General features: G+C 56.1%; 1 protein-coding gene across 2 annotated transcripts; it reads left to right on the top strand.

Moving 5' to 3' along the window:
- The first annotated feature begins 6151 nt into the window (after nucleotides 1-6151).
- On the top strand, nucleotides 6152-26152 carry DNMT3B (DNA methyltransferase 3 beta). Of its 2 annotated transcripts, XM_071573019.1 has the most exons (20): nucleotides 6152-6229; nucleotides 6949-7024; nucleotides 11346-11481; nucleotides 12146-12252; nucleotides 13342-13422; nucleotides 13849-14037; nucleotides 15213-15371; nucleotides 16155-16262; nucleotides 16972-17113; nucleotides 17505-17633; nucleotides 18075-18119; nucleotides 18466-18545; nucleotides 18795-18907; nucleotides 19293-19476; nucleotides 19729-19813; nucleotides 20255-20493; nucleotides 20655-20745; nucleotides 20986-21134; nucleotides 21772-21857; nucleotides 23035-26152. In XM_071573019.1, the coding sequence occupies exons 3-20, from the start codon at nucleotides 11352-11354 to the stop codon at nucleotides 23174-23176; spliced, it is 2259 nt and encodes a 752-aa protein (XP_071429120.1). In that variant the 5' UTR covers nucleotides 6152-6229; nucleotides 6949-7024; nucleotides 11346-11351; the 3' UTR covers nucleotides 23177-26152. The 2 variants fall into 2 exon arrangements, with proteins under 2 accessions (XP_071429120.1, XP_071429122.1); XM_071573021.1 differs by lacking the exons at nucleotides 6152-6229; nucleotides 6949-7024 and adding an exon at nucleotides 11025-11109.
- Nucleotides 26153-26803: the final 651 nt, after the last annotated feature.

Genomic DNA, 26803 nt, shown 5'->3' with positions numbered 1-26803 from the left:
CAGCAGCCCTGGGGTGAGCCAGCCCACGTGCAGAGAGGGCCCAAATGTCCCAGGGGGCAGCGCTCCATAGGGAGATTTTAACCTGATTCTCACCATAACCCATACGCAGGAGGTCTCCTTGACTCAGAGATGTGTAGGAAGGCAACGGAGTTGGAAAATTGATTTCTCACCTCCTGTTGCACGGTCTCATTTTTACTTGTGCTCAGGAGGAAAGCTTTGGTCGAAGAATGTTGAAACTGGATGTATTTCTGCAGAGGACAGTGGAGCTGATCCCGTCCCGTGAGACTCCCTTACCTTAAGCTGCTATTTCACAGCTTTGCTTGAGCAGGAGCAGGAGCTTCCCAGGATTCCACTATCGGTGTGAAAATGTCTGGTCCGTTTTATCAGGGAAGGTGTTCCCTGGCGGTTGGGGCAGAGGACAGTGTGAAAAAGCCTTTGTGGAAGGTAGAACTGCCACAGCCCACGAGGCTTCTGCTTTGTTACTGACACTTGGAATTGCAAATGAGAGTATAGGAAATTTTACAGTCCTTTCATTGTGAGACTATCCGACCAGTCCTTTATAAACAAGGAGATAAGAAGCTAAGTACTATTAATAATGAGGAATTAACAGTTTTTTACTGGTGGTCTTGCTGAAAATAGCATCCAGCTTCCTTTTCTTTCCCCTCGCAGCCCAGCTGGGAGAGTTTCTGTTTCGTAGAGACGGGGTAGGACAGTGCACCTCGATTTTTGAGGTGAAAAGAATGGCTGTGGAGGTTCCTGGAGGATTTGACCCTAAATATTTAGGATACCTTAAAACATGCTGCAGATTTTTCATATGGGAACAATTTATCCTTCTCTGTGGTGAACTGGAACTGTCCAAGTCAGCATGTTTAAACCATTCCTTCCTCTAAAAATGAGTTAATTTGAACTAAAACTTCTTCAGGGAGATGGATGGAGGGCGTAGCACAAGATGTCAGTGTGTGTGAGCACGAAATTACCATCTGCCTTTAAAATTGTCCTAAGTGAAAATTAGTAATTGCAGTTAATTATCGCACATTTTCATAACCTCCAGGATTTTTTCCCCGTACTTTGTGGCCGAAAACCTGAAACTGGGCAAGAGGCAGTTTCGTGCTTGGTTTGCAGCTGGGGTCAGCCGTGCAGGAGCAGCCTCGGTGGATCTTTACCTCCCTGCCTTCCCAGGGTGATGCTTCAGGAGGTAATTGCGGAGGGTCTGGGTGCGCGCGTGGTGCGTGTGCGAGCCCGCCGGGGGCTCGGCAGGCGGGGACGCCAACGCTGTTAAACACCTTCTCAGGCAGCAAACCAAATTCTTAAGGAAAGTTGAGTGACAGGATCCAAGAAGAAGAGGGTTCTCAGTTGAATTGCGTGTTCATAACATCCTGTTCAAACAATCACCAGGAAATTCGGTGGTCCCTCCTCCTGGAATATGAGCTGACTGCGCTGTGGCATGTGAGTGCCACGAGCCATGGGGTGGCACGGGCGGCTCTGCGCTGCCAGGACTTAACTCAGGTCTCAAATCAAGAAGGATTTAGTCGAATAAAAGAGAAGGTTGCAGGGTGATGGCCATAGTTATGGGAGCGCCTGGAGGGGGATGCTGCCCAGCTGGCCCGGGCAGAGCCCCAGGGCTGCTCGGAGGGTGCAGGCAGCCATCAGCCCACGGGTGCTCCTGCCAGGCCATTCTCATGCAGAACGTGTCGCTGATGGACTCATCAGAGCTGAGGACGGGCCAAGGACCGTTTGGAGTTGCAGGTATGCGCCTTTTCCCACCATAAGTACCAGAATAAAAGCAGCAACACAAAGCAATGGGGACACAGGCAGGGAAATCGGGTCTGAAACTGGGTCTCCAAACTGAGCAGAGGATCCACGTACCCTGCTTGAGACGCATTTTTTAGCTTCATTTCACATGTCAAACATGACAAACCTGTTAGCCAGGGAAGGGTGCTTATTATGCATTCCCAAGAGATCAAATCCTTGGGTGTCCCCATCCTTGTGTCTGATGCCACTCTTTGTGCCAAACTCTACCAGCCCTTGGCAGTTGCTCCCAGGTCAGCCCTGCAGCTGATGTGGGGAGCGTTGCCTGCACTTGCCAGCCTGGGAAAGGTCTGGAAAAGGTACGAGTGTGTGAAGAAGCCAGGAATAAAACTCAGAGGCCTTTCACCTGCCTGGTCTAAGCCCACTCACTGCCTGGGTTTTCTGCCCCTCTGCAGTGTCTGGTTTGGGCTGGAAGCACTCAGAGAACATCTCTGGGCATAGTCTGAGGGTTGCTATGACTCTTCCCAGCTGCCCATCTGAAACTGTGGAGGACCTAGGTCTGTTCCATGGGATAAACGAGATCTCTGAGACCAGGACTTCAGTTTCTCCTGCAGTTTAATGCCCCTTCCTCTCCCCCATCACACTTACCACCTTTTGCTCCCAGGCAGGCACTGCTGCAGGACTAACTGGCTTCCAGCCTTGTGTTTGAAGATGGAGGGGAGCTGAGAGCTTCACTGCTGGGCTCTGGCACACTCTTGGCCTTGCAATCACAGGCAAAACCCTCCCTCCCTGTACTGGGTCCCCTGGCCCTGAGCAGGGTCCATAATCCCTGACCCAGGCAGGCAGGAGCAGCTCCAGACCTGGCACAGAGGGAGGGGATTCTGCTGGCAGCCACCCCCCAGGAGCAGCATTCCTCTTGATAAAAGTGTATGTGCTTAGAAGGGTGGTTTGGGGAGGCCTCATCACTTCAGATTAGGCTGTAGCAGGCGTATCCTGTTTTCTAGGAAAAAGAGGATTTTGTGGCCAGCTTTGTTTGAGAGGCATTGAAGATTTTTCTTTGTGTGCCTTAGTGTTTGAAGTTTGCAGGAGAGTGGCTGCAGACTTTCTAGATGTTCTGGTTACATGGATGACACTTATTTTTAACCTTGTTTTTATTAGAGGTTTGTATCATGTGGGCCTGGCCAGCCCACAGGAAGGGCTAGAAACTTCTTGTAGGAGGGATAACACTTCCTATCTCTGTGTAAACAGCAATTCCCCCCAGATGGGAAAAGCCAGCCCAGCTGTATGGAAGGCTGGGGCTGTATTCCCACATATGGCAGCAGGATGAGGCTCTCCCACAGTGGAGACAGACCTTGCCTCTTGCAGCCAGAGTCCTGCTGAGTGGCACAGCTCTCCCCAGGCTCAGGTGAGGTGCTGGGGATAGAACAGCTCCTCTGGGGAGCTGTGGGGAGGAGCAGCTGATCTCTGGGAGCCAAGAATGGAGCAGTGCTGGTGGAGCTGGTGGGGAGGCAGGCAGCCAGTGCAGGGCTGGGGTGAGGGCTCAGGCCATGAAGAACCCCATGGAAGAGGAGGACATATCCTGTGGAACATTCTCTAAGGGGGTCTTGCAGTGAAGAATGGCGGGCAGTGAAATGATGTTACTGCAGACTGGGAAAGAGCTGCTGAACTGTGTGTACACCAACATGGGATGCAGGGGCATCACCACCAATTTCAGCAAAAGGAGAAGTTCCTCCTGCTCCCAACCCAAGCTTGCAACTGTCCAAGGTGATTTAATGGTTCTCACTCCCTGAGAGAAGACTAAACAAGAACTGAGCCGTTACTGGGACCTGGGAATGGGAACCCACAGATCCAGAGGTGACAAGGTTGCATTGCTGACAGCTGTAGGTAATGACACCTATTTGCTCAATGGCTGTGCTTGTGGAGGATCTCCAGGTGCTCTGTGACACATGGAGCAGGTCCTGACTCAAAGCCTTGGATACAAAGCAAGAGAAGGGAGGTGGTGGGAGCCAAAGCAGAACTGCGGGCAGGGAGTGGTGTTGGATTGTCTGGCGAAGAGAATTTTAGGAAGAAATTGGAAATGGGAGAAATGAGTGGACAGAGAGGAGTTGGGCCTGGTGCCATAACCCAGGTACACTTCAGAAAAGGCACTGACTGAGCAGCCTTTGGTGAGGAGGAGGATTCAGGTTTGGGAGTGAGGAGTTATACATGGAAGGGCTGGCATGGTTGCTGGGAAGCAAGTGAAAGATGAGGAGTCATTTCTATTGTGAATGGAGGTTGCCAGTCCTGACTGTGTGTTAGTGACAGGTATGGCTTCTTCGGCTGGGTGGTGACCAGCTCCATGGATTTGAGATGCCAGCTGGATGGGGGAACAGCTCTTGCTGGAATGAGTTCTTGCAGAAGATGGGTAGCCCAGCCTTGCTGCAGTAGGAGTTCCTCCATTGTGGGGAGGGATGTGGCATGCAGAGGATGTGACACCTCTGCCCAGTGGTGGGTAGGGACCCCCCACTTCTCCCTCCCTGCTCATATGAGCCCTGGCCATGCTGCCCAGCTCCTTGCAGCTGCTCCAGCGATGGAGCTGAGAGGCTTTGCCCTCATGGCCATATCCCATCACTGGTCCATGCTGGAGAGCCGTAGGGCTGGTGGGGAGCAGTGGTGGAGCTGCTCTGGTACCCACCTGGCAGAGGCTGCTGCTGTCAGCCCTGGCACAGCAGAAGCTGCTGAGAGCCTGGTGCAGGGTACCAGGAATGTCTGGCAGGACCCTGGATATAAAAATCCTCTGTAGAGGTACCTTGTTTCCCATGAAGCATCTCTTGATTGTTAAGAAATAAACTCACAGCACTCTCTGTGGTGTGTGTAGCAGAGACAGGGAAAGGATCTGGCTTATGGTCTGCCAGGCCTGGTACCATGCCTTTCACACAAGCAGTTTGCACAGCCATCCTCTCCTGAATTAAATGATAACTGAGGGGCAGAGAGGGAAAGGGGGCATTTCGGCCAGCGGAGATTGATGGCAGGTCAGCGAGGCCAACAGCAGCAGGAAGGTTTCTGTAGAAAGGGAGAGGAGCCTGTGGATGCTGGAAGGGCTGATTCTACACTCACAGTGCCCTGGAAACTCTAATGAGCACAACCAGCAAAAGCATTTCCCTTTCCCAAATCTGGAAAAACAAACGGGAGTAAAATCTGTTTGTTTTAATCTCCTCCCCTGAGCTGCGAATTGGCTTTAGGTTTATGTGATGCATGTTTGTTTGAACGGTGATGTCCCCAAGGGCTCATCCAGAGTGGATTTCTCAGCTTCTCCAGTTCACTTGCAGAATTTTTTTGCCTTTGCTGCCAAGTTTTTCATGCTTGTGTTCTGCAGGGATGGAGGGGTGGGTTGGGGTAACCTGCTGTACAGGCCTGGGGCTGGTCCACGTGCTTGCTGCAGATTTCAGACACTTTGACTAACTAAGTTTTCCTCCTGATCTTGAAAGCTCATTTCTGTCACACCAGGATAATCATATTCCTTTTCTTACTGGTATACACCTTTCTGCCAGATCTAAAAGTAATAACAAATGAGCAGAGAAGATTATACCCCACGTGGACTCTGGATGCTTTGTCTGGGGCAGGAGAGGCGCGGGCTGTCCCTGGCCCCGGCGCAGCCTTGCAAGTGTTTCGCCTCTGGACGGGAAAGGGAAAGAACAAACAAAAACTGAATGTAAAACTTGTGAGGCTTTGTCTGCCCATGCTGGGCTGCACGGGGTTGTGCTGCACGGGGCTGTGTGGGGCATGGCACTGCTGGAAACCCCTGGGCAGAGGGCTGGCTCGGCGGGCGAGGGCTCTGCCCGACCCCGGCATGTCCGTTCTCCACCCGGGGTGTTTCCTTTGCTTGGGGCTGAGCTGCGAGGGGCTCCAAGGGCCGAGCCCTGGAGGAATGCTGAGGGCTGGGGGGTGCCGGGCACTGGGGGCCACACCGGGTCGCCAGCGGGCACCAGAGTGTGGGGAGCCCCGGGAAGGTGTTTGACATCAGAATGGTGTGGAGCCCCGGGAGAAGGATGCCGAAGCCCGGGGAGGGGTTGCGGGGCGCCCGAGAGGGTATGCGGGAACTGGGATGGTGGGGGGATGTGGGGCACTGGGCAATGAGTAGTCTCGGGCGATGCGAGGCAGTGGAGAGGACACACCGAGGCCTCGATGGTGCGTGCAGAGCCGCGGGGGGAAGGATGTGGCGCCCAGGGGGATGCGGGCCCCAGGGAAATGCGGTACCCCGAGGGCTGCGGGCCCGGGGGGCGCCGGGGGCCGGGCGGGTGCGGTGGTGGTGCGGGCCCCACGCTCCCCTCCCCCGCCGTGGGGCGGCGAAGGAGGAGGAGGAGGAGGAGGGGCTGCCCAGCACGGGCAGGGTTAAAGCGCCATGTAACCGGAGCGCGGGGCTGTCGGGGGCCGGCCGGGGCGCGGGAGGCGGCGAGCGGCGGCGCGGCCCCGCTGGACGGCGCGTCCCGCCGCGGCGCAGGTGAGCGCTGGACCGGGGGAACCGGGGGGTCCGAGCCGGAGCCGCGGCACATCCTCGTGGGCGGCTTTGTTGTGTGCGGCGGCGGCGGGGGACAATGGGGCAGGCGAGGGCTCGGCACCGGGCGCACCGGAGAGCGGCGGCGAGAGCGCCCCGGCCAGTCTGGCGGCCCCGGTGCCCGGTAACCGAGTGCTTGCGGCTCCGCCCCGGCAGCTCGGGCAGCGGGCGGGGGGCGGTGGGTCCCGCCGCCACTTGTTGCCGGCGCTTGGCTCCGGGGCATGTTGGGGGATCGGTGCTCCTACAGTCCCAGGCATGGTCCCCTCCGATCCCCGTGGTCCCGCCCACCCCTCCGGTCCCGTCGCAACTTTTGGAGTTTCCCCGCAGTGTCGCCGCGAGCTCCGGGGGCGCGTCCGGGACTGTCACAGCGCGGCCAGTGCGGGACCCCCCGTGACCCGCCGGGCCGGGACTGAGCCAGAGGCTGCGGCGGGAGGGTCCCCTCGCTGGCGCGGGGAGCGATGGCTGCGGGGCAGGGGTGGCTCGGGGGGGGGCCCGGGTCCCCCTCCTCGGCTCAGCGGCCCCAGGAGCGCCGCCTCCAGGCCGGGGGCACCGGGGGGAGCTGCCGGGGGTACCGGGGCGCGGAGACGCTGCTGCCCGGGCCGAACACCTTTGTTTTCGATTCTCGGTCGGAGATCTGATGGCTCATTTTCCTTCTCTGTTGGCAGGACAAGCATCTCTCGACGGCGCCTCAGGCGCGAAGCATCCTCGGGGCGGCCCGGAGGGACGGGGCGGCCGGGGCAGGTACTGGCTGGAGGCCTCTGCTGGCGTCCGCCTCTTGTCGAAGCCGGGAGGGAGTTCGGTGCGGTAGAGCATCGGAGATAGAGGAATGAGGTTCGGAGCGGCCCCAGTGTGAGGCACAAGTACCGGGAAGCCGACAGAGGGGAGCGTCGGGGGGACCCCTGGCCAAGTGGTGGTCCTGGGGCGAGCAGTGGACCCACACTGACCTCCCTCGGAAGGGGACAGGGTAAAGAGGGGACGGCTGGAATGTGCTGCCCTGAGCAGAACTCGCCTGTTCGGCCTAAGTTTCCAGTTTCCTAACTTTTAATAAACTGTGGGGGAGTGAGCCCTGGTATCCCAGTCCCGCCTCTGGGGCTGCGCGGGCCCGAGCGAGGGGACAATTGGGACAGCGAGGTGTCATTGTCATCGCTCGACGTCCGTCCTCTTGTGCAGGGCAAAGATGAAGCAGTGACTGCTCCGGACAGAGAACCTGCCACCCCTGAGCGGGACCCACCCGTGCACAGGAGTCCCCACAGCCCCCGAAGTTGCCAGCCCTGTTCTCAGGTCCCTGCCCCCAGCCCTGCCCGCGGGCAGCCCCTGCCCCACGCCGGGAGACTCAGGAGGACGGTGGGGCGCGGCCCGGCAGGTCCCACCGGGATGAGCATGGTAGAGTCCAGAACAGCTGGAGCAGCGGCTGGCAGGGGTGGTGGCTGTCCGAGAGACGTCCGCAGCCTGGTCTGCGCTGGGAGGGGAGGGGCTGGTTTGTGTTTTGTTTCTTTTCTTTAGCCCAGCTTTGCTGAGAGGCAGCGGGGAGAGCCGGGGTGGGCGCCGAGGCTGCCGGGGGAGCGGAGCAGGGCAGGAGGAAACCGAGGCGAATGGAGGGAAGTGCCGGAGCGGGAGAGCGGAGGGGCCAGGCACAGGAAGCGGGCAGGGGGAGCCTGCCCTTCGCCCCTTGCCCTTCCCTGCTAGCACATCTGTGAAATGGGCTCTTTTCTTACGGAACTGCCAAGCCAGCAACTCCTTTCTTTCCAGGATTAGAGGGAAATGTTCGGTTTGGGGAGACTTGAAGGCCATTAGTGTGCACCACAGCCCAGAGCCAGCCCGGCCATTAGGCTTCTTTATTTCTTTTTGTTATTCAAACAGGGCTTGCGCGATGGCTTCATCCCAGCCATCGGTAAAGCTTCCCTCCAACCTTTTGATATGCATGCCCCTGTCTGGAGGCAAAGTCCGAAACCTCCCCACCTCCTGGGGACACGCACCTGATAACAGGGCAGCCTGTTTTCCCAGCAAGGAAAACTGAAACAAGCCCGGGCCAGGCTGGGGGAGCAGCCCCGGGAGGAGGGATAGGGGTTCAGTCCAGAGCACAGCCCGGCCAGGGGAGCCCTGCCTTCCCTGCCCACCCTGCCCTCTCTGCCAGGTAAGTCCAGCTGCCCTGCCCACTCTGCCTTGCTCCGCCTGCTCCAGGGTGGCCGGCAAGCCTGGCCAGACAGGGACCAGAATTCTCTCTAAGCAGTTAATTCTGTGGCATGGTCTTTAACCAGTTTGGCAAATCTTAAAGAAACTGGTATTGCAAAATGAGGGCGGGCTCCAGAGTCAGCGGGTTCATTGTCTCCTCGGTGGGATTTGGCTGCAGGGCACGTCCTGGTCACCAGGCAGTGCCGGGGCTGCCGCTGGCGCCAGGCTCTTCTCGGGGAGCTTTCGGCAACTCTGGAGTTCTGCGTTGTTTTCCTCCTCATGGATTCCCATGTGGAGCGCGTGGCTGTGCAGCACCCTGTGTGTTTGCAGGGCGCCGGGCAATGCAAACACTGCAGGGCTGGTCTCCTCCCGTGAGACAGCACATGTGAGGGCAGTGCTCTGTTTCTTATTATTTTCGTAATGCCCCGAGTGCACATGTTGGTGTGTTTCTGCAAGGGAAGGCGAAGACAAAGAGCTGAACCTTCCTCCCAAGCAGGAGGAGGGGAGCTCCCGAGGACGTGGCTCCTGCAGGGACCCTGGGTGGTCAGTGGGCAGCAGGACAGGCTTGGGCGTGCAGCTTCAGTGCTTGGTGCAAACAGCAGCAGTACGAGGAGAAAAGATGGGACCTACAGTCCTGCTGCATAGGTGTGGGATTTTGGAAAAGCAAGACTTTCAATGAGCAGTTTGGGCCATGATGTGCTGCTCCCTTTCCTGTCAGAGATGGTGATGGGGATGTCCTCGAGTGATCTCAGCCAGTGCAGCTGGAGGAGGGCAGGAGCACACAGTGAGCCAACGTGCCTGTGCTCATGGCAGGGTGAACTGAGTGCCACGAACCTGCAGAGCTGTGGCCTCTGGGCCTCTGCTCTGCCAGTGGGCAGTTCCCTCCAAAGGGATAACTCTTTTTTCCCCACTTTGCAACTGGAGCAAAGGCAATGTGGCAGCTCCCTGAGCATGTGGCAAAGCTGAGCTTGGAGCGTCTGGTGCTCAGTCCTGGTTGTGTCCCATTCCAGGGAAGACCTGGCTGCTGTGTCACCCTTCCCCTCCACCTCCTTGGCACAAGGCTGGCCTTGTGGCCTGCCAGGCACTGGCCATGCTGGACATGGAGGCAGTGTCAGAGTTGAGAAAGGAAAAGACATTTTGGGGTGCACGTTTGAACTTCCTGGGCTCAGGCTCCTGACACAGGACTGAATGAAGGGGATCCTCTGATTGTCTCAGTGGAGTTTTGTGGGCACAGATGTTTGGCAGGCTGGGCAGTGGCCTTGCCTGTTCCTGTCCTCCTTGAATCTTAATCTACCTCATGCTGCCTCATCATCTTGTCCCCTCTGGGTCACCCTCATGTCCTTTCACACCTTCCTGCAGGGATTCCCAAGGGAGATTGACTATTTTGGTGAGATTTGCTGGGTTTTATGGCAGCATCACTGCCAGCCATGGCTACTGCTGCTCTGCAGCAGACCAGGAGGAGCTGACCTGGCTGTGCTGTGCCAGGGCAGATTACTACACCCAGGGCCATGTGGGACCATCCACCTTGGTTGGGGACAGGCAGCAAGTCTGGGCAGCTCCCAGGAATTGTTCACTGGGTCTGGGAGCAGATGTGCTGCAGCAGTGGGATTTCTGCACACAGCTGCAGGGGTGTTATGCAGCTTCAGACTCCGTCTGGTGCCATTCCTCTCCTCCCTTTGTTAAAGGGGAGGAGGCGGGACAAGCATGGGGGTCTCTCCCTGTGGAGGTAGGCACCGGACACCTGTTTTCCTTCGTGTTTGGGTGTTAGTAGGTTAGTAGGTTTTTTAACTCTGCCTTTGGTATCCAAAACATCAACCCCCAACTGGTCTTCATTTGCAGAGGTGCTGACAGATGATTTCAAAGCATAAATCTGAATTGTTAGGGCAGTGGTTGGAGGCAACGCAGAGCGAGAGTGACGCAAAAGGGGCGGTGGGCTGGAGTCTTCCTGAGGCTGGGGGGGATGTTGCTTTGGCTTCCTAACAGAGTTGTAGTTGGGCAAAGCCCTGTGCACTCCCCAGCTCTTGAGTTACGTGCTCCTGAAATGACTGTGCTGGTGAAGGGGCAAGTTACAGCATAGGCCCATAGCCCAGTAATGAGGCAGAGTTGTTTGCGGAGTCCGGGTGCCTCTAGGAGAGCTGGAGCTTCCACTTCCCAAAACAGGATCCAGGGAGGGCACCCAAGGCAAGGCAGAGGCCTCTGAGTGCAGCAAGGGGAGCCCCAGCTCTGCAGGGGGATGCCAGGACAGGGGGTGCTGGGCAGGGGGTGCTGGGACACAGCCCCCTGCCCTGCCCCTTCACCCTAGGGCAGGGAAGCTGAGGCCAGGAGTGGGGGGCAGGAGTAGTTTTCTCCTTTTGGGGGAATTTAACTCTCTGCAGGTTCCAGGACTTTGCCCCTGATGGCGGGCAGGCTGCTGGCCTGTCCTGCTGCTGCCGGAACAGCCCACCCACGGCTGGGCGTACACAGGGAGGCTGCTGCCCCGGGGGTGGGCTGTCCCCTGCTGCCGGCTGTTCCATGGTTTCTGCAGGGTGGTAGGGACGTGCTGCTTCCCTCCAGACAGGGTCTAGCAGAGCGAGCTGGGACTGGGCAGCACCGAGCCCAGGAATGCTCCACAGCGTTCGGATATTGAGGAAAAGCCTGGTGTTCCCTAAGGACAAGTGAGTTGCGTCTGGAGCCTCTGTTAGCTGGAGCTGGTGGATCTTTAGGGCCACCACATTTGTGGGGAGGTTTTGTACAAGTGTTCTTTAGCTCCCAGAAACCCTTCAGATGTGTGTCCAGTCAGACTCCTCTGCTAAGGGTGTGAAGTTGTGGCTGGTTCTTGGAGGTCTCACTGCTTTGCTTTCCTTGGGGCTTCCTTCATGGCTGAATTTCCTTTCCACTCTGACTTCCACAGGCGACCATGAAACGGGACAAGAGGCATGGCCAGGATGAGGCAAACTGCAGAACAAAGCTGGTCCTCATCAATGGGGACTGCACCAACCCGTCTACTCCTGACGTAGTGGAGGTGAATGGGAAGCCCAGTACTCCAGGTGAGGCTCCCATGTCTGAGGTGTGCAAGGATGCACGGGGTTGGGGATCTCCCAGCTGCTGTCCCGAGGCTCTGCAGGGGGAGATGCAGCACTGCAGCCATGGCCAGGATCCCTCTGTGAATTCTGCTGGGTTTCTGCAATCTGGTAGCCTGTCCAGGCCATGATGTGCCACACTGGCAGAGTGGCTCTGCCCCTTGATGATTCAGTCCCCTGAAATAAGGGAAGCAGGGCAGTCCCACCAGCCTGAGGGATGCCACTGACTTGAGGGACTCCATCACTGCTCCTGGGATGCTCCAGACTGGAGTTCTCAAATCCCACCTCTTGGGTAAACAAGGTCCTGTTTTAAATGACCTGGTGACAAGCTCTGAATGGTAGGCTGGCTTGTGCCTCTGAGCTTTCAGGAACAAAGAAGTAGATAAGAATGTTGCCACACTTGCTGCTGGTGCCTCCCAGTTTTGGGGACTGGGTGGGTGATTTGGGGGTGTGGTGTGGCAATGGGGAGCCCTGGGGACACCACTTGTCTCTGCTCCTGGCCACATTGTTCCAACATGAGATTTTGGTCTCCAAATCATGACGTGCTCTTGGGAGCAGTGGGAGGCTGGGGCATGTGGGGGCATGGCAGGGCTCAGAGAGCCTGAGGCTGCTCTGCCTTGTTTCTGCACAGATCCCGTGGACCTGGGGCTGACACCTCTGAAGAACAACAAGGACAGCAATGGAGACATCTCCAAGGAGGACTTGGCCTGGCCACTTGATCTGGCAAGGGTGCAGAAGGTCAGATATCACCTAGACTGCTCTTCAGGTGCTGTTTATGGAGGCATCCTGGTGCTGGAATCCTATTCTCTTTCCCTCTTGGCTGCTCTTGCACTCAGTGCCAGGGGAACAGTCCAGTGGTAGATGCACTACTCATTTACAATGTCATATTTTAATTTTTAAATTCTTGATTTACATGAGACCAGAGCAGTAGGAGGGGGTGGTGTGGGACATGGTGATGCCCATTACTTGTCACAGCAGCCTAATAATTATTATGCTGATATTTTCTTTAAAAGTCTTGTCTGTATTGATGGGCTGAAGCATCTCGTGCCTCCCACTCCTGGGGAGGGCTGCTTTCAGTTGCCTTGAGGCTTCACCCCAGTTTCACTCACCCTCTTTTATTGACTAGGTTGACAAAGCTCCAGGATCTGGAAACATTTTTGCCTTCTTGCTGTATTGTTTTGAGTTAGAAATAAAACCCAAGGTTGGACATCTGCCCGAAATGAGGCAGCTTCCAAAAGAAAGAGCCATAAATCCAGTGGGTGAAAATTCAGCTTTCCCACTGTTTGGTTCAGGGGCTCTTCACTGCAAAATCTCACTCAATTTTGAACCTTACTTATGCCAGAAACGGGAAACATGCCCGGGCTGGACTGTAAGAGTGACTTCTGGGAAAAGGCTGCCCTGGGTGTTGCTGCAGGGCCAGCTGTGAGAGGAAGCACCCATGGGTGTGTGAAAGCACCCATGGGTATGTGAGTGGATCCATGCCTTGGACAGGTGCCCTGCTAGGGCCTGTGGCTCTTCTGGCATCCAGTGCTCCTGGCTATGGCTCCTGCTGCTCAGTGGGTGCTCCTGAGCCCTGCAGAGATGCATTGCTGTCCAAAGAGACTTAGCATGAGATGCCTCCATGAGACATCTGCCTTCCCTTGCCCTCCCCAGGGCTCCAGTGCTGCTGGTGCTCAGCCCTGTGAAACACGGACTGTCCATGTCCCACGTGGGGAGGGCACCCATGCCATGGCACCTCTCTGTTCTGGTGGCACTGGGTGGCACCAGGGTGGCACTGGGTGGGAGAGCAGCCTCAGGCAGAATCCCACCATCTGCCTCATTTTCCAGGCAGGGCAGACTCGGTACAAGATGAGGATCAAGGAACGAAGCAGTGTGGAGACTCTCAGGGACCTGCGAACTCCTGCCCGGGTGAGGGTCTGTGGGTCTGCATGGGGTCAGGGTTTCCCTGGGGCTCCAGAGACCTGCACTCCTGCTGCTGCACCATGGCCAAGCAGCTTCAGACACAGTGCAGCCTCCCCATGCCTCAGTTTCCCCTATGCAGGTAGGGATGGGTTTGCTGTTTCTTGCTCCTTCTATGAATTGGGTGTGTTGAACACCCTGGAGTGGATTTGGGAAAAGGGGGGAGAGCAGTGGGTCACCTTTTGCTCTGGGTCTGACAAGCAGAAGCAGGGCAGTTCTGCTGCAGATGCTCCCATTGAGGGCTCTCCTCTCTTTTCATGGCAGCAGCAGTGCCCTCAATCCCCGGCTCCCATTCCTTGATCCCGACTGTGAGGGTGGGGCTGCTCCCTGCCCATCTCCCTGCCACAGTCACATTCCTCTCCCTCTGCCATGCAGAGCTCCAGGCGCCGCTCAGCCGTGTCCACACCGGTGACCATCGACCTTACAGAGGACGACTCCCGGGACTCATCCCAGAGCAGCAGCACACTCTCTGGCAGCAGCTCCCAAGAGGGGCAGAACGGCTCTGCCGAGCTGGGGGCTGAGGAGTCAGAGAGCAGAGACACGGGCATGGCACTGGAATACCAGGTTTGGAAAGGCTGAACTCTGCTCCTGCACCCAGGATGGTGTGGAGCAAGGATGAACCTCCCTGGCTTGTCCCAAGCCTGCAAGCGAGGGGAACCTCTGGAGATCTCCCTGCTGCTTGTCCTGTTTCCCCTTCCCTGCCTGCCCTTCCCTGTGTGCCTGGGGTGTGATGGTGTCAGTCTGTCTCCATCTGTCAGGCTCTGGGGGCACCTTGCTGCTGATGGGTGCTTTGGGGATCAGCCCTGCCAAGCTGCCACTGGTGGGCCCCCTGAGACACGCACGCGTGGCATGTGCCGTGCCGTGCCTCGCCGAGACAGGCAGTTGCATGTGCAGAAAACATTTCTGTTGGGGATGCTGGAGAGAACCAAAGCTGCTGGGGCTGCAGAGCGGGATTCAGTGCCTGCAGGCCACAGGGCAAGGCCCCAGACTTGAAGGAATTGGGCAATTGCATCTTGCGGCATAATTAGGTGCCTAATTGCAGAACAAAGCTGGAAAGGAGGGCTCTTCAGGCAGAGGTGACTCTGCTCCCTGTGAGGTGCCCTCTCCATGTACAGCATCTGACATGACCCTCAACTGGTCACACTAAAATTTTTGGTTCTTCTTTTTCCTCTCTCTGTTTCTGTTTTGCCCTGTTTCCTGCTGCCCCAATGGGAACAAGAAGCAAGGTGGGTATCCTCTCCCTGGGATGCAGCCAGACAGGCTGAGCTGTGAGCCCTGTGAATGGGCTGCCCTGTGCCAAGGAGGGACTTAGTCTGCTCAGGGCACCCAGGGAGCAACCGTGGGGCAAGGCTTCCCAGTGTTTGCAGAGACCCTAGGAGGGCAGGCAGGAGTGGACATGCATGGGGCCTGGTGCCAGGAGGGCTGTGCAGGATGGAGCACGCACCACACTGTGTGCCAGGCATGGGCTCAGCGTGGGGCTGGCACACACAGACCTCCCTGCTGAGCCCTGGCATGGTGCAGGGTTGGGAGCCAGTGCTGCCAGGGGTGCTGGGCTGTGTGCTTGAGGGAGGGGCTGCTGCTTTTGTAGTTCATACTGTATGTGACACACATGGTGGAGCAGCTCTTCAGGGTGCTCTGGGGCCATCCCCCTGTGCTCCAGGGCTCTCCTGAACAGCTGCCCGGGTGAAATAAGGAGTTTGTGCTTTTGGCAGGTACATGTTGTCATCTTTTGCTTTCAGGATGGGAAGGAATTCAGCATTGGGGAGCTCGTTTGGGGAAAGATCAAAGGTTTCTGCTGGTGGCCTGCGATTGTTGTGTCCCACAAAGCCACAGCCAAGCGCCAGGCTGTGCCAGGCATGCGGTGGGTGCAGTGGTTTGGAGACGGGAAATTCTCTGAGGTAAGCCTGCTGCCTGCCCCTGCCTGTGCCCAGCCCCAAACCCCCTCCCCTGCATGTTTCTGCCCCAGTCTTAGGGCTGTCTGTGGGGTGTGTGTGTGCCCCACAGCCTCCCTGGGCAGGCACTCCAATATTCAATAGCCAGGCCCTGGCAGGCTCTTGTGGCTCTGGTGTCCGTAAATAATGATTGGCCACTGTAGGTTGGTGACAACATCCAGCAGTGGGGACATCTGCCTGGCCCCTTTGCAGGGTTTTGTCCAAGCCCTGTGCCCTGGGGCTGCCCCAGTCACCCCATGCTTGGTGAGGGATGTCCTCTCAGAGCCCCATCACCCCTCATCAAATCAGAATATCCGAAGCTGGAAGGGACCCACAAGGTTCATGGGGTGCAGCTCCTGGCCTTTTACAGGACAATCCCAAAATCCCAACATGTGCCCAAGAGGGTTGTCCAAATGCTTCCTGAGCTCTGGCAGGCTGATGCCGTGTCCACTTCCCTGAGGAGCCAGTTCCAGTTCCCGACCACCCTCTGAGTGAAGAACTTTTTCCTGATATCCAACCCCTCCCACGCTGTAGGCGGGAGGGAGGGAAGAGCTGTGCTGGTGTCACGATGGAGGTGCCAGCAGAGGGTGCAACCCACCCATCCATGTCAGGCTGCCACCATTGGCTTCCTCTCCTGGCTGTGGTCCTGCAGGGTCAGGCTGGGGACTCTGGTGCTGGGTCAGGGTGGAAATGGCCGGGCAGGACATTCCTGTCCCATCCCACTGATGAGCTCTGGTTGCTCTCTCACAGGTATCTGCAGACAAGCTGGTGGGACTGATTGCCTTCAGGCAGCATTTCAATTCTTCCACGTTCAATAAGCTGGTCTCCTACCGCCGTGCCGTATTCCATGCCCTGGAGGTAACCACCAGGGATGGGGGGGTGGGTGGGTGGGTGAGGTGCCAGCTAAACCAGCTGGCCTTGGTTGGCAGCAGGATGGGGCACAGGAGATTCCTCCTTTCTCTGCTAAGATTATTTCAAAGTGCAGCTATGGGGCCAAACTCTCCTTATTCTGGGTTTTCAGGGGTAGCTGCTGCTGCTCCAGGGTCTTGCTGCTCCACATCCCCCAGCCAGGCTCCCTATGAGGCCTTGGATGCAGAAGCATCACAGCAGCAGTGCCAGGCTGGCTGGAGGTGTCCTGAGCTGGTGCCAGATGCTCTTTGGAGTCTGAGCTGATGCTGAGCACCCTGTGTGTCCAACCCCCATCCAGGGGATGCATCATATGCCAGGATAAAGGGCTGCAGACCCACAGGCACCTCTTCTGCCTTCCTGTCGCTTGCCAGGGAGCAGAGTCTGGGCAAGAGCTGGAGCTGGGCTGTGTCTGCTCCTGGCTCCACTGAGGCTGGTGGAGGATAGTTGGGCTCATTTCAGGGATGGGCACACCAGAGCACAGCCAGAGGGCACACCCAGAGCAGGAATCCATCAGCTGCCACTGTCGCAGGGTCACCAAGCCCCATGCATGTGTGTTGGATGGGGAGGGGGCCTGGGGCTGTGGCCCTGGCAGGCATGTGGCTGCTTCCCAGACAGAGACCACCCTGTCACCCTGTCCCATGCTGTTCATCCTTGGCAGGTTGCCCGGAGCCGGTCGGGGAAGACGTTTACAACTGGCCCCAGGGAGTCACTGGAGGAGCAGCTGAAGCCCATGATTGACTGGGCAGTCACTGGCTTCAAACCCCTGGGGCTCAAGGGACTGCTGCCACCCAAAGCATCAGGTGAGGCAGTGACATCAGTGGAGGGGTGGCTGGTGTGGGACTGACAGGGGGCTGGCATGGTAAACAGCCAGTGGGATCTGGCCCCAGCTGAGCCTGCTTGCCCTGTGCCATGATCATGCCAGTCCAGTCCCAAGGTGGTTCTGGGGCTCCTCACCAAGTTCCTGACAGTGACATTGATAAAAGCCAGATCAAAGCACTTTCCAAGTCCTTGATCCTGGAAATCTGGTTGGGCTGAGCCTTGTGCCATGAGTAGGGAGTCCAGATGGGCAGGAAGGGTTGTGCTTGTGGCTGGGGTGGGACCTGGGAGGGCTTGACAAGAGATGTCTCCTGGTGAGCTGGTGTGGTTCTGGGGCTGGAGGCTCATGCCAAGGGAGCTGCCTTTCTCTTGCAGAGAACAGGGTGCTGAGGAATGGAACAGAGGAGGTGCTATCCCTTGAACAGTATCCCCCCACCAAGAGGCTGAAGGCCTACCCCTGCAACAACGGCAAGGAGCAGCGTGTGGAAGAGGAACAGACCCGAGGTAACCAACAGAGAGAGCTGGGGAATGGCATGGCCTGGGGTGTGCACCCTGAGGGCACGGGGAAACCACTCTGGGAAAAGGCTTGGCTCTTCCCTGGGGATCATGAGCCTGGTTCCTGATGGCTAAAAGCTTTAGTGGTCCCCTGGTGCTCAGTTATGCCTAACAAGACACCAGCAAACCCAGCTGCAAGATATGGGCTGGGCTCCACTAATACCTGCTACACTGAGCTCTAATATCTCCATCATAAAGGATGTGGGTTTCACCCCAAAATTTCTAACATGCCCCTGGCTAACCTTCTCCACGCTATGCTCAGGAAAGCTGGAGTAAATGCTCAGCCAAGCTGGAGCAGTTCTAATGCAAGAAAAAAGCCAGCTGTAAGTAGAGTGCATATAGAGTTATGTAAGGGATGATAAATCACTTTTTTTTTTTAATTTTATATAGAGCAAATGGTTTCTGAAGTTACGAACAACAATGGGAAGCTGGAAGGTAATCCCTGGCCCTGTGTCTCTAGGGCAGAGGTATGGGGTGATGGGGGTCCCACTTGGCAGTGCTGGGTCATGTGTTCCTTTTCAACAGCACTGTCTTGGAGTGGGGAGAGTGCTGTGCCTGCAGGGTGCTGGGGTCCTCTTGTGCTCAGGGGAACTGGGTGCTGTGTGGATCCTCCATGGGGAGCCACAGCCACATCTGGATGCGATTCCAAGGGCAGGCTCTATCTGGACATGGTTCCAAGGGGAGGCTCAAGCCTCTGCAGCCTGCAGTGGAGTGAGGGTTGGGGGTTCCCTGCCCTGGGGGCTCCCTGCTGTGAGTGAACGAAGCTCTGTCTGTCCCACAGACAGCTGTTTGTCCTGTGGAAGGAGGAACCCGGCCACTTTCCACCCACTGTTCAAGGGAGGCCTCTGCCAGACCTGCAGGGTAAGTGCTGCAGTGCTGGGTCTGAGGGGGAGCCTGGGGCAGTGTTGTTGGGACAGGGGGTGCCTGGGCCAGGTCCTGGCCATAGTGGCCATGTTCTCCATGGCACTGTCCCTTGGCACCTGAAATGCCAAGGATGTGCATCTGAGCTCTGGGTGTGTACCAGGGATGGAGCAAAGCTGCATTCTGCCTTCACCCTCTGAGCACAACTCCTGATTCTCTGTCCTCTCCTTCTGGCTGTCGCTTCACTAGGAGAGATTCCTGGAGTACTTCTACATGTATGATGAAGATGGTTACCAGTCCTACTGTGCTGTCTGCTGTGCAGGCAAGGAGCTGCTGCTCTGCAGCAATTCCAGCTGCTGCAGGTGGGCCCCCTGTCTCTGCTGCTGGGGCTGTGGCCCTGACATCCTTTCCAGGGAGCTGTGGGGATCAGGGTCCTGCATGAGCCTGGGCAGGGGCTTTGCTGCTCCCCAGCTGGCTGCCATGCAGCATGTCCCAGCACAGCCTACCTTTCCCTACCAAGTCAGGCAGCACCTGAATTAACCCCTGGGTAGTCTGGCAGGAGATTTACCCATGCATTGAGTCACTGGCTTGCGTTAGCAGCCCTAAATACCATGGTACTGCCTGGAAAAATATCCTGTAAAACAGGGCAGGGGCTTTGGTACATGGCAGGGGAGATTCCAGGAAAGGCTGAGGTGACCCAGAAAGATTTCTGGGGTGACAAGCACAAGCTGTTTGTGGTTTGGGCAGGTGCTTCTGTGTGGAGTGTCTGGACGTGCTGGTGGGAAGAGGGACATCAGCCAAGGCAAGAGTGCAGGAGCCCTGGAACTGCTACATGTGCCAGCCTCAGCAGAACTCCGGGATGCTGCAGCGCCGGCAGGACTGGAACACTTGCCTGCTGGACTTCTTCACCAGTGACAAGGGACAGGAATATGTAAGGGCTGTGGGCAGGGAGCCTGGCACCCTGGCGTGTGGGGAAGAGGGTCATGGAGGGTAGGGCAAGCGACTTGGAATTCCTCTTCCCTCTGTCTCAGTCGTGTTCATCCACCCTCTCCAAGGGTGCCAGGCACTTGGCCCTGCAGAGGTTCTCCTGAAGGCAGGAGTGATGCCTGCAGAGCTGAAGTTTGGCCCTGTAGGGCAATGCAGCACTGCCAGGGCTGGGGCTTTATGGATGTCTCCATTGCAGGCTGCTCCCAAAATCTACCCTACAGTCCCACCAGCAAAGAGGAGACCAATTCGAGTGCTGTCGTTGTTCGATGGGATTGCAACAGGTGAGGCTGTAGGGAAGCACTGCCTGGCAGCTCTGAGCACAGGGCATGGGGTTCAGTCATTCCATGGCCTCCAACCTGTGACTGAAAGCTTGGTGGGGAGAAGGGGGTGAAGGCAGAGGGATCCTCACCAGTAGGGGATGAGGGCAGAGTCTCCCTTTCTTGCTGTGAAGGGTTATGGAGAAGGGGATGAAGGGGACAGATGGAGAGAAGGATGGAGGAAGGCATAGGAGTTTTGCTCACAGAGGTTCAGGTGGCTGGTTCCCCTGAAAGGCCAGAGCTGTGAGAACAACAGTAACCCCTTGTGAAGTGCCTGAAGGCAACTGGTTTGGCTCTGTTCACTCAGCCCTGGCATTCTGTTTTCTGGAAGCAAACAGTGCCTAGAGGGAATGGGTCAAAAAAAGTTTGCTCATCCTAAAGTCCTGTGTGACTGCACCCACTTAGGACATCCAGGAGCGGCCACATCGAGCTCTGCTGAAGAAGGAGACCGGGAGACTAAAGAGAGCAGTGCCACCTCAGACCTCTGTCCGTTGGCAGGGTATATGGTGCTGAAGGACTTGGGCATCCAAGTGGAGAAGTACATTGCCTCTGAGATAGGTGATGACCCCGTCGGGGCGGGCAGCAGGCGGCCCGAGGGCAACATCACCTATGTGCACGATGTCAGGAACATAACCAAGAGAAATGTGAGCTCTGCTTCTCTGGGAAACTGGGGGTGTGGCCCCATGGGCATGTAGGTCTCACCCCACCAGCCCTGGGATGGGCTTGTCCCCTTCCCCACCAGGGTGGAGAGACCTGCTTCTGTGGCATTTCCTTATGGTCTGGTCTGTCTGTTCACTCACTGTAGATTGAGGAGTGGGGTCCTTTTGACCTGGTGATTGGTGGAACCCCCTGTGATGACCTCTCCCTTGTTAATCCAACCAGGAAGGCACTGTTTGGTAAGGCTGCTTTGCCTCTGCCGGGATGGGTACCCCAGGGTGTTCCTGTGTCATGGAGCCATCTTACAGCCCAGGGAAGTGTCTCAGCCCCAGGCTGTGTTGGTGGTGGCTCCCTGTGGCACCTGGAGAGCATGGGCTGTCTCCATGCCCGTTGTGGTGGAGAGGGCAGCCAGGCCCCCCCAGCCCCACACCCTGATGCCTCAGCTGGTCCCAACCTGCTGCTCTGCTTTTTTCCTGCAGAAGGAAGTGGGAGGCTGTTCTTCGAGTTCTACCACCTGCTCAACTACGCCCGTCCCAAGGAGGGCGAGGAGAGGCCCTTCTTCTGGATGTTTGAGAACGTGGTGGCCATGAGGGTCAATGACAAGAGGGACATTTCCCGCTTTCTGGAGGTAGGCATTGCTGCTGGTTGTGGGAAAGGCATGGGAGCAGGTGACACTTGCTGGGCTATGCAGGGTGTGCCAGCTGTGAGGGTCTGACTATGGTTTCCTGTGGCCCCGACACTGGAAAACCCCCTGCCTGGTGCACATACCAAGGAATCAAGTTTAGTCTTGGCTCTGGATCCTCCCTTCTTGCTTTCAGTAGGTCAAACTCAAGCACTAGTTCTCCAGGGGAGGAGTTTTGCTAGTCGTGTAGAAAGCATCTGTTCAGAGCAATGCCTGTTATTTCTAGTGGAGGGTGGTCAGGGACTGGGAAGGGTTTTTAACTCTGTGGTAGCCAGGATGGGCTGTGAGTCAGCAGGGCCCCCAGTGTAAAAGCCCCATCGAAGGCTGACAGTTCTCACCCTGGCCCGGGGGAACCAGCACTGAGCACTCTGATGGTCACTGGCTGCTGGCCATGACCATGACCTGGGATCCCATGTGGTCATCCAGGATGTGCTGTGGTGTGGAACAGGGTTTGTGGGGGCTACATCCTTAGGAGGATTTGCTGGAGACTTTGAAGTCCCTGCAGTGCATTGGAAAGGGCTTTCCAAGCAGGAAAAGACTCACAACTGCTTTAACTTTTATTTCTCCCCTTTCTGGCCCCCAGTGTAATCCAGTTATGATTAATGCAATCAAGATATCGGCTGCCCACCGAGCTCGTTACTTCTGGGGCAACCTCCCGGGGATGGACAGGTAATCAATCAGTCCTTTGCTGTCCCCTTGAATCTCTTGCTGTAATTTTCATTGGTTTGCAGTGCTCATGTGGGGGTTTTTGCCTCCTTGGCTCTAAGCCCAGCTCCTGGGAGTGAGGAGCTGCAGCTCCTGCACGGGGCAGCTTCCCTGCAGTGATGTGCACATGATAATTAATGCACTTACTAATGAGTAGTGATGAGACTTTGGGAAAAGTGTAGCAGCATCCTGTGCCCTGGACCTGAAGCTTGTGGAAGGAAGAATGATGGGGGCTTGCACAGGGTGCTGTGTGGTGTGTCTGGCTTGGGGTGCACATGTGCACCAGCCTTGGGTTAAGGCCCAGGCTGATGTGGGGGTGCTGTAAGGCAGCCCTGTGCCCCATGCCATGATGGTGGGGGGTGCTGGGGGTGAACCAAGCAGTCACTGGGGCTCAGCTGGTGTAGTGGCATGGGGAAGCTCACACTGCAGCAGGCAGCTGCTGAGACAAAGCATGAAAGCACTGTGCTCCTCCAAGCCCTATTCACATCCTGAATTCGTGGCAAAAAACAACAGAAGGACTGGGGATGGATAAAATCCATTTAGAGCAGTCCTGCACACCAAATACTCCTAGTGACAGAACACTAAGTTTTTGCACAGAGCAGATGCTTTGGACAGTAAACACAGACTGGGGTTAGGTATTTTTGTTTGTTTATATTTAAATTGCCAGTATTTGTTTTAGTTAACACTGAGCTAAGGGCATTTGAAAGTAAAATAACAATTCTGAGCCTTTGTCATGTGAAATGGCTCTTGGACTTTCATCTGATGGTAAGGGCAGTGCCCAGCCCATGACTCAGAGCTACTCAGTCCTATCTCCAGGGAGTAGCTACTCCGAGGTACTGCTGAGGTACTTGCAGAGGTGCTGCTGAGCAGAGGCAGGTGAGATGCCTTGGCCACAGGGCCCTTCCAAAAGCCTTGCCAGGTAAAGCTACGGAGGGCACTGGGGAAGGTGGGCTGGCACTGCCTGGCCCCGTTCAAAATGGTGACACTGCTCAGGCTCTGACCATGCCGGGGAGCAGAGTGCCCTTCCCATGGGACACTCCTGATGCTCAGTGTCTCTGGGTGGCTCAGGAGCAGTGCAGGTGGAGAAAAGGGCTCCTGCTTCTGCTCTGCCTCACTCACCATCTCCTGCATTACCCCACAGGATCTTTGGCTTCCCCCTCCACTACACAGATGTCTCCAACATCAACCACGGGGCTCACCAGAAGCTGCTGGAGAAATCGTGGAGCGTCCCTGTCATTCGGCACCTCTTTTCCCCGCTCAAGGATTACTTTGCCTGTGAATAGCAAGCTGAGTGTCCCTCGTCTCTCTGGTAATGATGCACAGAGTGGCAGGGGAGGGACAGTCACGGCTGCCACACTGTCACAGCCCCTTCCCTCCCCGGCCACTGCGGGACACAGCCTGGCCCCGCAGGGAGAGCCGTCTGTAACCAAAGAACCTGGCAGGGTAACCTCTTTAAAGGGACTAGAGGCAGTGATTCGTAGGAAATGATGGACAAGGAGCTTTAATTACCCAGTGCAGGAAGCTCTATGCATCCCTGATGAGATGGGGAGTCTCCTCCACAGCATTAACTATTCAGGTTTAGCCTGGAGCTGGGAAGTCACCACTTGCTGAGCAGTCAGTGTGGGGGCAGCTGCCGGGGAGCTGCAGGCAAACCTGAACCACTGTGAATTACTGCTTTTCCTAAACAAACAAAACCTCTTGAAACAACTGCCAAAACCCCCGAAACTGTAGCAGCAGGTGTAAGGGACCCTGCTCAGGTTACACACTGAACACACAGGATCATACAGAAACCAAATATTTTTTAATTTTTTTTATAAACTTTAATTTTGTTTTAATGTCTATTGCTGCTTTAAGGCATTACATAAGAATGTGGAGATTCTAGACCTGAATGTAGCTGAAACTGAACTGTGAGGTGATAGAATTACTTTTGTAGCTAGAACTAAAGAAATACTGTTTTTTATGTTTGGCTGTAGTTTACAAATATTCACTACTTCCTTTTTGAAGCATCTAAAACCTTCCCTTACATTTTAAAATCCTGCTGAATGGTTTGAAATCTTAGACAGTTATTGGAGCAGGGAGGATTTGGGCTCCAGTGTCTGTAAAGGAAAATGTTCTTGGAGCATCCATTTTCCAGCTGAATGTTGGATGTCAGCAGGAAGGACAGTGCAGTGGTCAGTGGGATCCTCACACTGCAGCCCCCCCAAATGTCACAGGATGTCATCAACCCGAGCAGTGGGGGCAGGGCATTTGCTGTGGGGCAGGGGGTTCCTTACAGGGAAATCCCACCTACCCCTGTAGTGGGGTGCAAGGTCCAGGACAACACCACTGCTCTTGCCCATGCCCATCCTGTGCTGTGGGCAGGGGGAGTGGACCCTGCATGGCAGCCAAGTGGGAAAGCTGTGGGGGCTCTGTGTGTGCCCCCACTGTGGGCACTGCCACTGCTGGGGGGTCTTGGGGGACCTGCAGGCAGGGGGGCTGTACCTCTCCTCTGCACACCCATCTCCCTGTGCATCTCTGTGCTGAGATGGGATGCTGCTGGTGCTTGTGTGCCCAGCCCAGCCTGGCAGTGCCCTCAGGGCTCCTGCAGATGTACCCCCAAACCAGGAGCTCCTGCAGCCACCACTGTGCTCACTTTTGATTGCCTTCCTCTGCTCCTCAGCTTTGCCAGACCGATTATCCCGCTGTCCATGAAGCCCTGGGTGTGTTGTGCCCATGGCCAGCACCAGGAGGGGTGGGTGCCCATGGCCAGCACCAGGAGGGGTGGGTGCCCGTGCCCCTTCCTCCAAGTTTTCCCCAGCCACTGGCCTGCTGTCTGGGCAAGCATCTCCAAGGACTCTGAATTCCAATGCACATTTCAATGCACTGAAACAACTCATGACATTCCTCTCTCCCCTGTCCCCCTGTCCTCCCCTACCTCTGCTGTTCACCTGTCACCTGGCTCTGGCAGAGCCTTTCAGTGCCTTCTCAAAATTTAACGGGTCCAAACCATGGGCCAACCTGCCCCCTGATCAATGCCAGGCTGTCTCACGAGGTGCTGTACAGCATCAGGGGGAAGGGAGGGCTTCTCTCCCAACTCCTTCTACCTCTCTGACATGCTGGGACCTCCTGGCACCCCCATTCCAGGTGGTGGACGATGGCAGCCTCCCATTTTCCACCCGTTTGTGCAGCTTTCCACCCCAGCTCTGAGGACTCTTGACCTCAAACCTGAGGTTGAGCTTGGAATGGGTAGGAAAGAAAGCCCAGGTAGTTCAAAGGCTTTTTTTTCCTGTTTTAACCTGGAAGTTACTCTTTAAAGTCTTCCTTGAGGGATTCATTCTCCATGACACGTGTTCAAGCCCCACGCCTTAGTTAAGAAAACGCTGGAGGAGGCCAAGTGAGCTGCTCCATGTCACTTCATGGGGACATGTAGCACTGTCCTGACTGGGAAGGTGACAGGGTGGGTTCTGTGTGCACTGAAGGTGTTCAGGAAGCCTTGGCATCAGCACCACCACAGCTGCACTGGATGGTTTGGGACCCCTTGCCAACCTCTGATCCTTGTGTCCAGCTGGACCTCAGCCACAACACTAATTCCTCATCCCAGCTCCTCAGTTTGGAGCCCAGCATGGGCCTGGGGGTGAACAACCATCCAGTGTGGGGGCTCAGGGTGACAGGAATCCTCTGCCCTGGACCCCTCTGGGGGGTCTGGTTTTTCCAAACTGGGCAAACATGTGTCTTCCACTCCACAGCATCCCTGATCTTGTACTCCATATCTCACATCTTTTCCTATCTGATCAAAAGGAAAACAAGTAGATGAGGGAAAAAAAAGGACTTGGGGAAAGTAAACAAAGATAAAAGAGGAATGAGAATTGTCTTGGCATTAAGCTCACTTGATGAGAATTGTAGTAGACAAGTCTTCCTTGAAATGTTTTTCCCTGTAAGAGCTGCCTTTTATTATGTGTTTATAAAATGTTGTTAAGGGAGAAGGATTTCAGAAATGCCTTTTTAATACTTTTTAAAGGTTTTTAACTCTCCGTGGTGCTATTTTTTTAGGTTAAGGATTTTTAATGTTGAACGTGTTGCGGGTTTTTGTACAATCTTTTCAAAGTGAGTGAAATGGATCATTTTGAACACATTTTATGTGCTTTTTTGTATCCGAAGTGTGGAAACTCTCAACTCTGCCTGGTCCACATGATTCCACGGGTTTCCACATGGGAAAGAAAGGGGATCCATGTTGACAGTTTACCATTTATCATGTCTGATTAAAAATGAGTATTTCTGTACCAGCTGGACAGTCTTTATTGGAGGGTTGGTACTGGTGGGTCCGTACCGGGGTGTTGGTACTGGAAGGTCGATACAGGGGGTTGGTGCCAGGGGGTCAGTACTGATGGGTTGGTACTGGAGGGTTGGTACAGGGGGGGCTGGTACAGGGGGTTGGTACAGGGGGTTGGTACAGGGGGTTGGTACTGGAGGGTTGGTACAAGGGGTTGGTGCCAGGGGGTCAGTACTGATGGGTTGGTACTGGAGGGTTGGTACAGGGGGTTGGTACTGGAGGGTTGGTACAGGGGGGGCTGGTACAGGGGGGTTGGTACAGGGGGTTGGTACAGGGGGTTGGTACTGGAGGGTTGGTACTGGAGGGTCGGTACTGGAGGGTCGGTACTGGAGGGTTGGTACAGGGGGTTGGTACTGGAGGGTCGGTACTGGAGGGTTGGTACTGGAGGGTTGGTACAGGGGGTTGGTACAGGGGGTTGGTACAGGGGGTTGGTACTGGAGGGTCGGTACTGGAGGGTTGGTACAGGGGGGTTGGTACAGGGGGGTTGGTACTGGGGGTTGGTACAGGGGGGTTGGTACAGGGGGTTGGTACAGGGGGTTGGTGCCAGGGCATTGGTACCGGAGTCAGTACCAGTAAATTGGTACTGGGGGGCGGTACAGGG

This window comes from Pithys albifrons, chromosome 18, assembly GCF_047495875.1.
Source record: "Pithys albifrons albifrons isolate INPA30051 chromosome 18, PitAlb_v1, whole genome shotgun sequence".
NCBI lineage: Eukaryota > Metazoa > Chordata > Aves > Passeriformes > Thamnophilidae > Pithys > Pithys albifrons.
This window is presented reverse-complemented; position numbering and strand designations above follow the sequence as displayed.

Excerpts from the sequence above, each read along its gene's own strand:
- DNMT3B (XM_071573019.1), top strand. The coding sequence starts at position 11,352 with ATGAAACGGGACAAGAGGCATGGCCAGGATGAGGCAAACTGCAGAACA. Across the intron at positions 16,263-16,971 it reads CCGTATTCCATGCCCTGGAG|GTTGCCCGGAGCCGGTCGGG; the intron begins GTAACCACCAGG and ends CATCCTTGGCAG. Across the intron at positions 17,114-17,504 it reads GCTGCCACCCAAAGCATCAG|AGAACAGGGTGCTGAGGAAT; the intron begins GTGAGGCAGTGA and ends TTTCTCTTGCAG.